The sequence below is a fragment of the Orbicella franksi genome, chromosome 1 (genome assembly GCF_964199315.1).
Source record: "Orbicella franksi chromosome 1, jaOrbFran1.1, whole genome shotgun sequence".
Taxonomy (NCBI): Eukaryota; Metazoa; Cnidaria; class Anthozoa; order Scleractinia; family Merulinidae; genus Orbicella; species Orbicella franksi.
This window is the reverse complement of record NC_138145.1, coordinates 10246033-10259160: the sequence shown is the minus strand read 5'-3', so window position 1 is coordinate 10259160 and position 13128 is coordinate 10246033. Positions and strand designations below refer to the sequence as shown.

At 42.5% G+C, this 13128-nt stretch overlaps 1 protein-coding gene and 1 pseudogene across 5 annotated transcripts in view; both read right to left on the bottom strand.

Moving 5' to 3' along the window:
* The window catches only part of LOC145489207 (uncharacterized), an 8143-nt pseudogene extending 1073 nt beyond the window's left edge, over positions 1-7070 (bottom strand).
* Positions 7071-9478: 2408 nt separating this feature from the next.
* The window catches only part of LOC145489147 (solute carrier family 22 member 15-like), a 16524-nt gene continuing 12874 nt past the window's right edge, over positions 9479-13128 (bottom strand). For all 5 annotated transcript variants that reach the window (XM_081468091.1, XM_081468066.1, XM_081468073.1 and 2 more), the window contains one exon: positions 9479-13120. In XM_081468091.1, the coding sequence (XP_081324217.1) occupies positions 12920-13120 (201 nt within the window). In that variant the 3' untranslated portion in view covers positions 9479-12919. The remainder of the gene's footprint in view (positions 13121-13128) is intronic.

Below are 13128 nucleotides of genomic sequence, written 5' to 3'. Positions count from 1 at the left end.
GGCTGTGGGGAAATAACAAAAACATAGAGAGGTTTGAGCAACTGAGTCTATTCAAATCTCTGCAGATACAAGAAAGAGTCTATTTTACAAGTTTAACCAACACTATTATAATTTTATATTTCCCTAAAATGATTGAACTATGGAACTTATGAAATATTAATACCTCAAATATCTAATACAAAGCTTGTACAATAAAAAAGAAAACTTCTTGTTACTCACGATCAACAAGCCAACAAAAAAATCCCTGGAGCTCCAGAGGCCATCGTTAATTGTTTCCAATCTCTGATGACGTATGCAAGTCCTGTTAGGCAAGAAACGCCTGCCACATAACCGAACCAAATTATAGAGCCTGCAGGGCCTCTGTGGCGAATGCCAGAATACTCTGTCACCAACACGAATGCCGGAACGGTGAAAGCACCTGCAAGTTTTCAAAAACCAGAGCCTACGTGAAGTAACCTCATGGCTCTTTCACACGCCTTCATTCTACGATCAATTTCTAAAGTTTACAAACATGTAATTTGAATAACTGAGCAGATAACATGTATGCCAGTCTCCCGTGGATAACGTGCAATCCTCTTTCTCACATTCTTTAAAATATTTAGGTCCTCTCTTGTTCCTGTCACTGATTCAAGACAAGGAGAATTGCTACTCCCTCCTGGATTTGATGCTAGTGCCATGGTTCCCTCCACCACCCTCCCCCCCCCCCCCCAGCAATGAATTCGCTGGTGCCGGGTTTTAGTGCAACACTTTTTTCCAAATGTGACCCATTTTTACAAGTGTGACCCAATTCTCCTAGTGTGATCCATTTTTACAAGTGTGGCCCATTTTTACAAGTGTGACCCATTTTTACAAGAGTGGCCCATTTTTACAAGTCCGACCCATTTTGCCAAGTGTGACCCATTTTTCCAAGTGTAACGCATTTTCTTAAGTGTGACGCATTTTTTCAAGTAAGGCGCATTTTTTTAAGTCTGGCGCATTTTCCAGGTGTGCCGCATTTTCTTAAGTGTGGCGCATTTTTCCAAGTGTGCCGCATTTTCTTAAGTGTGGCGTATTTTCCAAGTGTGCCGCATTTTGTTAAGTGTGGGGCATTTTTCCAAGTGTGCCGCATTTTCTTAAGTGTTGCGCATTTTTCCAAGTGTGCCTCATTTTCTTAAGTCTGGCGCATTTTTCCAACTGTGCCGAATTTTCTAAAGTGTTGCGCATTTTTCCAAGTGTGGCGCATTTTCTTAAGTCTGGCGCATTTTTCCAAGTGTGCTGCATTTTCTTAAGTCTGGCGCATTTTTCCAAGTGTGCCGCATTTTCTTAAGTCTGGCGCATTTTTCCAAGTGTGCCGCATTTTCTTAATTGTGGCGCATTTTTCCAAGTGTGCTGCATTTTGTTAAGTGTGGCGCGTTTTTCCAAGTGTGCCGCATTTTCTTAAGTGTTGCGCGTTTTTTCAAGTGTGCCACATTTTGTTAAGTGTAACGCATTTTTCCAAGTGTGCCGCATTTTCTTAAGTGTGCCGTATTTTTCCAAGTGTACCGCATTTTCTTAAGTGTGGCGTATTTTCCAAGTGTGCCGCATTTTGTTAAGTGTGGGGCATTTTTCCAAGTGTGCCGCATTTTCTTAAGTGTTGCGCATTTTTCCAAGTGTGCCTCATTTTCTTAAGTCTGGCGCATTTTTCCAACTGTGCCGAATTTTCTAAAGTGTGGCGTATTTTTTAGAGTGTGCCGCATTTTGTTAAGTGTGGCGCGTTTTTCCAAGTGTGCCGCATTTTCTTAAGTGTTGCGCGTTTTTTCAAGTGTGCCACATTTTGTTAAGTGTGGGGCATTTTTCCAAGTGAGACCCATTTTTACAAGTGTTACTCATTTTTACAAGTGTGACCCATTTTTACAAATGTGGCCCATTTTTACAAGTCCGACCCATTTTGACAAGTGTGACCCATTTTTCCAAGTGTGCCGCATTTTCTTAAGTGTGGCGCATTTTTCCAAGTGTGCCGCATTTTTTTAAGTGTTGCGCATTTTTCCAAGTGTGGCGCATTTTCTTAAGTCTGGCGCATTTTTCCAAGTGTGCTGCATTTTCTTAAGTCTGGCGCATTTTTCCAAGTGTGCCGCATTTTCTTAAGTGTGCCGTATTTTTCCAAGTGTACCGCATTTTCTTAAGTGTGGCGTATTTTCCAAGTGTGCCGCATTTTGTTAAGTGTGGGGCATTTTTCCAAGTGTGCCGCATTTTCTTAAGTGTTGCGCATTTTTCCAAGTGTGCCTCATTTTCTTAAGTCTGGCGCATTTTTCCAACTGTGCCGAATTTTCTAAAGTGTGGCGTATTTTTTAGAGTGTGCCGCATTTTGTTAAGTGTGGCGCGTTTTTCCAAGTGTGCCGCATTTTCTTAAGTGTTGCGCGTTTTTTCAAGTGTGCCACATTTTGTTAAGTGTGGGGCATTTTTCCAAGTGTGACCCATTTTTACAAGTGTTACTCATTTTTACAAGTGTGACCCATTTTTACAAATGTGGCCCATTTTTACAAGTCCGACCCATTTTGACAAGTGTGACCCATTTTTCCAAGTGTAACGCATTTTCTTAAGTGTGGCGCATTTTTCCAAGTGTGCCGCATTTTTTTAAGTGTTGCGCATTTTTCCAAGTGTGGCGCATTTTCTTAAGTCTGGCGCATTTTTCCAAGTGTGCTGCATTTTCTTAAGTCTGGCGCATTTTTCCAAGTGTGCCGCATTTTCTTAAGTCTGGCGCATTTTTCCAAGTGTGCCGCATTTTCTTAATTGTGGCGCATTTTTCCAAGTGTGCTGCATTTTCTTAAGTCTGGCGCATTTTTCCAAGTGTGCCGCATTTTCTTAAGTCTGGCGCATTTTTCCAAGTGTGCCGCATTTTCTTAATTGTGGCGCATTTTTCCAAGTGTGCTGCATTTTCTTAAGTCTGGCGCATTTTTCCAAGTGTGCCGCATTTTTTTAAGTGTAGCGCATTTTTCCAAGTGTGCCGCATTTTCTTAAGTGTGGCGCATTTTTCCAAGTGTCCCGCATTTTTTTAAGTGTAGCGCATTTTTCCAAGTGTGCCGCATTTTCTTAAGTCTGGCGCATTTTTACAAGTGTGTCGCATTTTCTTAAGTGTGGCACATTTTTCCAAGTGTGCCGCATTTTCTTAAGTGTTGCGCATTTTTCTAAGTGTGCCGCATTTTCTTAAGTGTTGCGCATTTTTCTAAGTGTGCCGCATTTTCTTAAGTGTGGCGCATTTTTCCAAGTGTGCTGCATTTTCTTAAGTGTGGCGTATTTTTCCAAGTGTGCCGCATTCTGTTAAGTGTTGCGCATTTTTCTAAGTGTGCCGCATTTTCTTAAGTGTGGCGCATTTTTCCAAGTGTGCTGCATTTTCTTAAGTGTGGCGTATTTTTCCAAGTGTGCCGCATTCTGTTAAGTGTTGCGCATTTTTCTAAGTGTGCCGCATTTTCTTAAGTCTGGCGCATTTTTCCAAGTGTGCCGCATTTTCTTAAGTCTGGCGCATTTTTCCAGATGTGCCGCATTTTTTTAAGTGTAGCGCATTTTTCCAAGTGTGCCGCATTTTGTTAAGTGTGGGGTATTTTTCCAAGTGTGCCGCATTTTGTTAAGTTTGGCGCATTTTCGGAAGTAAACTGTATTTCCTTAATTGTGGCGCATTTTTCCAACTGTGCCGCATTTTCTAAAGTTTGGCGCATTTTTTAGAGTGTGCCACATTTTCTTAAGTCTGGCGCATTTTTCCAAGTGTCCCGAATGTTCTAAAGTGTGGCGTATTTTTTAGAGTTTGCCGCATTTTCTTAAGTGTTGCGCATTTTTCCAAGTGTGCCGCATTTTCTTAAGTGTTGCGCATTTTTCCAAGTGTGCTTCATTTTCTTAAGTCTGGCGCATTTTTCCAACTGTGCCGAATTTTCTAAAGTGTGGCGTATTTTTTAGAGTGTGCCGCATTTTGTTAAGTGTGGCGCATTTTTCCAAGTGTGGCGCATTTTTTTAAGGCTGGCGCATTTTTCCAAGTGTGCCGCATTTTCTAAAATGTGGCGAATTTTTTAGAGTGTGTCGCATTTTGTTAAGTGTGGGGCATTTTTCCAAGTGTGCCGTATTTTCTTAAGTGTGGGGCATTTTTTTAAGTGTGCCGAATTTTTTTAAGTTCAACCATCCCGTTGAAGCCCTGATTTTTTTTCCTTTTTTTTTTTCAGGCTTCCTCTTTCCAATTGCTTTAATTGGAAAATTTACTGCGATGATCATTCTTCACTTTCATCTACAACCGCAGTTCAAATATGAATTATTTCATATATACTTCACATAATAACTGTATCTTTCTATCTTGAAAATTGAAACCACGATGACCACGATTGATCCACGAACCCGCTATTTGTATTAGACGGATCGAAAATATAAACTTCTGCGATGTCAGCTTTAAAAAACGGAAAAGAATCACTTTCGATGAACTCTCGTGGTTTCTGAAACTATTAGTTCGACACGGCGAATCATATTTGGCTCGGATCGAGCGACGGTCCGCGAATTTTATCGATAGATGGCGAATAGAGCATGAATTTGTCACCATGCTCTAGTTCGCACCACCCGTTCTCTGATCTAATTTCGCGCGATGCGTATACAGCGAAGCCTCTGGTTGTAATATTAACTATTTAAACTTTTCTAACCAGGCCATGTATGGTTGGTGATCTGGTTTACCGCATTAAATTGTTCTATCAAATGCTAAACGGCTCATACACCACAAACACCCACAAATTGTGCAATAATGACAGGTTTGTAATCTCATTAGCACAAGCATTATGACTTCGCTAAAAATTAGAACCCATGTCCTGCTGAGTATTTCAGAGTCTCATGAATCTCGTTAAGGAAAGTGTCTTGCCCAAGAACACAATACAATGTCCCCGACCAGGGCTCGAGAATCTGCAACGCTAGACTAGAGCCGAGTGCACTAACCGTGAGGCCACCGTCACCACACAACTAAGTGGTAGTGACAGTCATAAGCTAGAAAATCACTTTATCAATTATGGACTCAAGACTCACCAATCATGAATCCAGTGACAGCACGAAATAAAGCAAACACCCAGAACGCTGGAGCAAAGGCTGAAGCGACATTGAAAACGGAGCAAAGACACCCGCAGATACAGAGCGGATACTTCCTGCCAAACTTGTCAGATATGCTACTCACGAAAATGCTACCAAGAAAAAATCCGGCGAAGATGACCGAGGTTGAGATGAATCCAAATGAACCACGCTCGCAGACAAGGTCAAACTGTGGAATAAATTGTAATCAATTAGAATAATACTGTGACAAAGGCAACGGAAACCGCATTAGTAGTTGCAGTGGCAGTGGCAGTGGCAGTGGCAGTGGCAGTGGCAGTGGCAGTGGCAGTGGCAGTGGCAGTGGCAGTGATATAGTGACAGTGGCAGTGGCAGTGGCAGTAGCAGTGGCGGTGTCAATGGCAATGACTATGAATGGTATGGCAGTGGCAGTGGCAATGGGAATGCATGGCGATAGCAATGGAAAAGACCAAAGGCAGTGGCAATGGCAAATGGCAATGGTAGAATGGTGTCCTAGCTACAGTGTCTCTGATTGCAGCATATGTGTCGCCTGCCAGAAGAGATTCTTTAGCGTATTCTGTTCTTTTGCAGTATCTCAGTGTCACAACATTCCCGCATATTCTACTACTTTTAAGAATTCATGAGCCTAGCAGTTTGAAAACAGAAAGTGTGCCCTTCTTCCCAGAAACCACATGGGTCCATATGTCCAGCAAGTCATGATACCCAAGGAAACGTTCTCACAAGCATGGCATGTCAAGCAGCCATATTAAATTCTTCATTTAGTGGTGGTCGACCTAGTGTAAGTTATGATGTCATGTTCAACAGAATGATGCCAATCTGCCGCATTGGATCTCGGTTGACGAAATCTTAAAACATTTTAAAATATTTCCCTTTTGTCTTCCTGTCTTCTCTGGTCTTCTCGTACGTCCCAAATTAATTCTGGCAACCTTTTAGGGGGAAAGTTGGAATCCTATATTGGATTTGGTGATTCTAAGGGAGTGCTTAATAATAAGCATTTACTATAAGTATCATCCATTTTCGTGCCTGTATAGAAGTACCTAGCCACTCCCATTTTGGAGAAGCAACACATAACAAATTTGAAAAAGGTTTTGAATATTATGGCAGAAATAAGGGCAAACTCTCTGGAAAGGTAGTCGATAAAAGTGCCGTTTTTTTTTTGTCACTGCCTTGTATATTTTAGCAAGACGTTTCGGCTAACTCTGAAGCCTTCATCAGTTGAAAAACCGCTTGAAGTTACGCGCGATTTAAAAACGTTTTAAAATTGAAACTTTGCGCGTGTTATATGCGCGTGACTCGAGATAATTTTAAGTGCGTGCTAAGCACTTGTTGACTTCTGGGATGACTATGTGATCATTCCTAGCATTCGGGTCTTTTAGTGACATCCAAGCTTCTAGAAAAAGCCTCTGATGGTAATGTGCCTCATGTCCGACGACTTCAACGTTTTCAAAATCCATGTGATGATGACATTCGTGAACATGGCACGCAAGTTTGGAGTTATGATCGAACATCAAGACAGCCTTTTTGCGCTTGGAAACCCGCATCTTCAGTGATCTTTCGGTCTGGCCTTAGTATACAAAAATCGCACTGACTGCAATTGAAAAGGAAAGGTACCTGATTGTAATTTCTACTTTGTGGCATTGTTACTATTTCTTGTGAAACGGTTTTCAATTAGGTTCCAATTCTCAAATTGTAACATTTTCCTAACCCCCCTGGAAAATTATGGATCCGCCCTCGCTGTACTTTACCTCGGTGACGACTGAAGTGAAATCATTTCCAAATTCCCAATCTTCTCTGGCAATATCACATCTGTAGGAGTAGTTATCATCTCCGAGTCTTATAGTCTCCGTAAAGGGACATGTGGCGTTATTTTTACATTTCCAGCCTGGATCCGATGCAATAAACACCATGACCATCACAGGAACACCAAACCAGAACATGTACGTCAGGTTACAAAATACGTTGAGGAGGACTTGGTAACAACCAAAGCTGCCAATGCTTTCCAGAAATTCATCTGTAGTTAGTTCCATCTCTAGAAGAAACAAGTTATAAAGCTAATTTCTAGCTCGCTGCTGATGATGATAGGGCGCAGCAACTGCGACCAAATCAGTAACGACAAAGTTTATCGAGGAGACACCGTCAGCGACAAGTAAGAGTAATGTACACCTAGAGGTATGTGGCATAGTCGATGTATACACAGTTGCACCTTCGACCCTAGTTCGAGTAGTACTTCAGTTCACAAGAGAAAAATGAACCCACACAACTGATTTTCTGACATGAATGAACGTTGAAACAACGCCACTGGGCATTTTGAAAAGGAGGCCCCCTAATAGAACCTCTTTGAGGCAGCTGCAGAGTAACTGAAAGCTTAGCTTACTCGATTGGAATGAAAAACGCACTGAACGCCATTCAGATGCGGTGTTAGTGAGTCGTCTCGCCCCTGTGAGCGACTGTAAGGTAAAGGGTAAAGTCAGGTCTGAGCTTATCCCGGTTTCTGTAGCGTGAAGCGACTACGAGTATTTCCACTCCCCCCTAAATGGAATGTCACACCATCGCAGGGTTACCCCCAGTATAAAGTTCGCCGTTATTCATACACCAGAGTGGAGAGAGGCACTGTGAGAGTAAAGTGTCTTGCCCAAGAACACAACGCAATGTCCCCCGGCCATGGCTCGAACCCAGACCGCTTGATCCGGAGATAAGCGCCCTAACCATGAGACCACCGCGCCTCCCACACGGGACTGTACAGTGAACGGGACTGTACGGTGAGCGGGACTGTACCGTGAGCGGGACTGCACGGTGAGCGGGACGGCGCGGTGAGCGGGACGGCGCGGTGAGCGGGACTGCGCGGTGAGCGGGACGGCGCGGTGAACGGGACGGCGCGGTGAGCGGGACTGCGCGGTGAGCGGGACGGCGCGGTGAGCGGGACGGCGCGGTGAACGGGACGGCGCGGTGAGCGGGACTGTACGGGCCTGCAAATGATCCCAAATTGGATTGCCAATGACAACGGGGGCTGAAGCCCGCTATTTCGAACTCGCAGGGGAAACGAAAAATAGTTCGAAATGGCGGGAGTTTGAAATAGCAGATAGTAAATGACTGAAGGGCAAATCCAAGGGAAACGGTTTTGAGTTCGAAGTAACGGTGACTGTATAACCTCTTAGAATTTTTTTCCTAGTAAATTACTTGCGTCTTTAGTCACGGACTTTCACTGAAGCGGAAAGATTTCTACGTGCAAAATAGGAATTATGAATCGAAACTTTCGTGTTCTCGGTATTGGACTGGAACTAGCTTGTGACCGAGGCTCATGCGGGCGAATATCGTTAAAAGGGGTTAATGTCATTTGAATTTGAAAAGACTTCCCGCATAAGCCTCAGTTGCAAGCTAGTTCCGGTCCAATATATACCGAGAATATAAAGAAAGCGCTTGAATTACCTACCTCTTTCCCAGGGTCTTCCCTCTACCTCGAGAACTTTCGAGAGGAAGAGAGAGGACCCTGGGAACGAGGTTGTTTTAACGTACGTGTAGAGCTGTCGCTTTTTAAGTGCAAATTTTTTACTGCAAGTAAGAGAAAATGAGGGACCCTCATTTTCTCTTGCGGCAAGTGAATATATGAAAGATCATATATTTGAACTGCGGAGAAAGATATGATGACATGATTGATCATCGCAGTTATACAAAACTTAGGGCAGCATTTTCTCCCAGTTGGCTTGATAGCTCTGTTGGTAGAGCACTGCACCGGTATCGCAGAGGTCGTGGGTTCGAATCCCGTTCAGGCCTGAATGTTTTTCAGGCTCTAATTTTACAAGTGCTTAAGTTGTGTATAACTGCGATGATCAATCATGTCTTCAAATTTTTTACTGTCAGTCATCTCCGCCCCTGTGCGAAAAAGGCTACGCGAAAAATCTTGCCAATTTACTCGGGAGTCATCAGTTTTCTCTAAACTCGAGAATATAGTGAACATCCTGTGTTACCTTGTCTCCAGATACATATATGTATGTTCCAGTTTCATAACTAAGGTCGTGTTCTATTGAGATCAACCATTTCAACCGCAAACAATTTGGAATGATACGGTTGACGTTTCTCAACAGAACACTTTCGGTTGACACGCGGTAACTCCTTACGTGAGCTTCAATCACGGAACATAATCACGCAAAATCTTTTCCAACCGGTTCAACCTGGTTTTAGACCGGTTGAAAACGTTGCAGAAGTTGATCAACCAAATCAACTGAAAACGGTTTTTCCCCAATAAAACACGAAAACGTCCAACCAATTCAACCAACCAGAAACGGCCAAAAATAGTTCGGATTATAGCCTGCATTTTCTCGTAGTACTCAGGTTACGTAACAGACGAAATACAAGGATTTCCCTCGGGGGGTGGGTACGGCTACACGTAGGCTACTGATTTGAGGTAGGTTTCTCTTTATTTTCTGACTCCCTCGTATTTCTAAGGCAGATAACCGTTTCTCCCATACAAATCCTTGTATTTCGTCTGTTACGTAAGCTGAGTACTACGAGAAAATGCAGGCTATAATCCGAACTATTTTTGGCACGTTGATTCTTTTTTATGGAAAATTCTTGCCAAACGTGTAAGAAACTGTAAAAGTCATCCTGTTTCGTGCCAGCCAACGCTATAAATATTCATAAAGGGATCGAGAAGGACAATAACCTTGAAAATAATTAAGGCGTTGACTTCGGTAGCTATCATTCAATAAAGCCTTGGGGGGAGAGGTCCCCCTATCTATAAGCTATATGGGTATGTGCCGCTGTGAAGGGTGTGATTTTCAGGCAGTTTAGTATACAGAGTATACAAATCAGACAGTTTTGGTCAAGATTGGAGTATAATTTACCGGAAAAGTGGTCATTGTGTGAATAATTTAGTGTAGAACAGGGTTCTATAATAGAAACTGAAACTCAGAAGTGACTTTGTATGACATTGGTTTAGTTAGAGCATGTATTGGACTAAGTGATAAAGTTTCTGCATTGAGAATAGCTAGTCTGGGATAGGGTAGGGGGTTTTAGTGCCTAGTCTAGAATAGGGTTGCAAAATCAAGCTGATCATGGTCTAGTATAGGGTAAGGGTTTTATGGTCCCAGTGGCATGCCCGACCCAAAGATTTACATTAAGTCTCCCCCGGAGTGTAAAGCCGTTCACAGGCGTGCTCCACACGTTAGAAGCAGGCAAAAGAAGCGGCAAAAAAATGGCGATTGTGCGAGACCGATTGTGTGAGTTTACAACCTGAAAAACGTTTCTGTAAATAAAATTCTAGTGTAAGTTAAAACATGGCTCACCTGACGGGGACAGTGCGCTGTTGACTTGTTAGAGAGTGTAGCACAACCGGAACGAAACAATCGATCTCTAAAAAAACGGTTCTGAAGTCCGATGCTTGGTTAAGTTCACAAATACACACCACTTCCATGCATCGTGAGAATCAGATGAGAGTGTTAAGTTATAAGAGAAGATCATATGACACCTGTCGCTCATGTGAGCGAAATATCAGAAACATTTAAAACTCGCCAAGGTCAAACGCCGTACTACACATGAGCCGAACCTAATGACAGTATGGGTCGACTCAAATAGTTAAAAGAACGCCTGTTTGAGTTAAACGTCGAACTTAATTCAGTCCAACCGAACTGCTACACCAAATAAATAACAAAAGCGGTCTTGTTGGTCAGTGGTTTTTCAAGGTAAAGTCAAAATGGCGCCTTTGGACCTCATATGAAGATCGGCGTTTGATCCAAAGTCGGTCTTCAGGCGTTATTCACGGCTGGCCAGGCGTGAAGAACGCCTCAGCCGCTCCAAATAAAATCAGTCGAACTTAATTGGGTCAAACGCCGAACTTCACATGAGCCTAATTGGTTGAATTGGATTCGGCTCATGTGAAGTACGGCGTTTGACCCGGGCCTTATACGCTTATTAACATGCCAATGACTTTTGAAATGTTGATCACATGCCGAAAAACGTGTAAGGATGCTTTCTGCATTTTGGGTCAAATTATGTCTGCGTACGTACCTTCGTTGGTTGGCGAAATGCTCACATAGCACACAAAGATAACCCATTAGGCGAATTGCTGAAGGGGCTGCTAATTGTATCTAGTTTTCTGCGATTTTTCAATCTCACGACGACAGAATTTGAAAAGACTTTTCATCACCTGATAGCCTTGTGCACGTGTAATATGTTATACGTGTTCACTTTTTTCAGCTTCAGTAGCACCCTCTATCACAGTACTTTGTGACAAAAGTGGACTTCTCAAGTGTATTAAGAAGGACCCATCACAAGTTCTGGTAACAAGCGCACAAAAACGTAGTACCGAGGTTATTTACATTGTATCGCAAACTTCTGTGCGACAGCTTTCAACATCTTCTCAAAAGAAATCATTTCTAACAACACCAAATGTCAAAAACAAATTTTGAAGTTCATACTATGAAACACTTGAAAGTACTGGTGAAATGAAACTGATGATGAAATTTAACCTGTGTCTGCGCAATTTCTCTGAACTTTGAAATTTATTTTCTCGAGTTCCCATGAAAAATTGTTTTTGGTGTTATTTCAGGCAGCTGCTTATATCTTTAGCTTTTAGAAAATGCAAAATGGACTGTAATATACTGAAAGTTATTCTGGTACAAGGTCTTTGCCCATTAAAAACTGAAAATGCTCGGTTTGCAATCGGATTTCGCCTTAATCTTTCTACGAGTGAAAATGTCTTTTAGATCTCGACTCTTCCAGGTCATGCTGATTGACAGCGCAAGCTGATGGCAAACTGGCAATGACTGCATGAAGATAATATTCCTCGAAGTAGAAAAGTTCTTTTTCAAGTCAGTTCCAAGTATTGATCGTGATTTTTCCATCAAGCAAGGCATATGGGCTTAAAAAAGCATCGACGTCTGTAAACTAAGTGTTAGGTCTGTAACCCTAACACGCAGTCACGAACCATTCGTTGCCTTTTGTTTTTCCAGCGGCCCGGGAGATGTCAAAGGTGCTGCACGCCTGGAAGATGGCGAGCAGGCCGAGTGGAGACCCTGACAATAACGACCGATGACAAAGTTCATCGAACAAAGATCGTAGTCCCTTTTCGCTTCGTTGTTTTTTAATATTAAGTGTTTTGTTTTAGAACACTTGACGTGAGGGTATGTAGTGAATCTCTAGATTTCTTTAATTAAGTTTTAGTTCGGTTCATAGAAAAGTAAGGAGAAGAAAGAGTTGCATTTTAGTCGCGCTTTGTACATTCACGAAGCTATTTATAGCCAATCTCGTCCCCAGAGCCGGCGCGTTTTTGGTCAGCGGTGACCGAACGCGCGCTCTGGACGAAATCAAAAACTGAGACAAGAAAATTCCAATCTCGTCCCAGAGACCGCTTTTCTTTTGGTCAGCACCAAGAACGAGGACGCTGGCAAGTGGCAAAGAGAAGAGTTTGACTTGGGTCATGGGATGTCGGGTACATCCCATGTACCTAGAAGTTTATTCTAACCGGAGCAACCATAGCTACAAAGGGGAATAGCTATGAAGCTAAACTTTACATAGAAAACACAATGCCAAGATTTACGTTGGAAGGTCTACAACCGTACACAGTCTTAGCGCCCTTACACCGTGCGTGAGTTACGTAACTGCAACTTTTCTATTGCTGAGCTGCTAAGACAGAAGTGAACACCTATTTTGTTTATTGCACGCTCAAGACCAAACAAGAAAACAAAAAATAAAGCAAAGAACATTGCTGGGCTTCATAGCCATTCACCTGTCAACTATGGTACAACAAATCGATCTTGAACACTGTAACGTTAAGTAAAAAAAGTTAGGTTTATTGTATGACAAATTGAAATAAAAAACACTAAAAACTTTTTGGTCTTCAATATTTGGTAAGCGGGTCAAAAAACGTACAGACCGAGGCTTACGCGTTTGAATTTCTCGTTTCATTAACAAGAGCGGAATATTCATCTCCATTTTCGTCGTCATTTTCATTTCCATCTCCTGGATGCAAATCTTCTATCGTGGGCTCGTTGCGAGTTTCTGGTAATGTCATGCACACAATCGCTGTAACTAGCGATAGGCCGCCCATAATCCCAAATGGCAGGTAACGATTAACAGTGAGCTGTACAC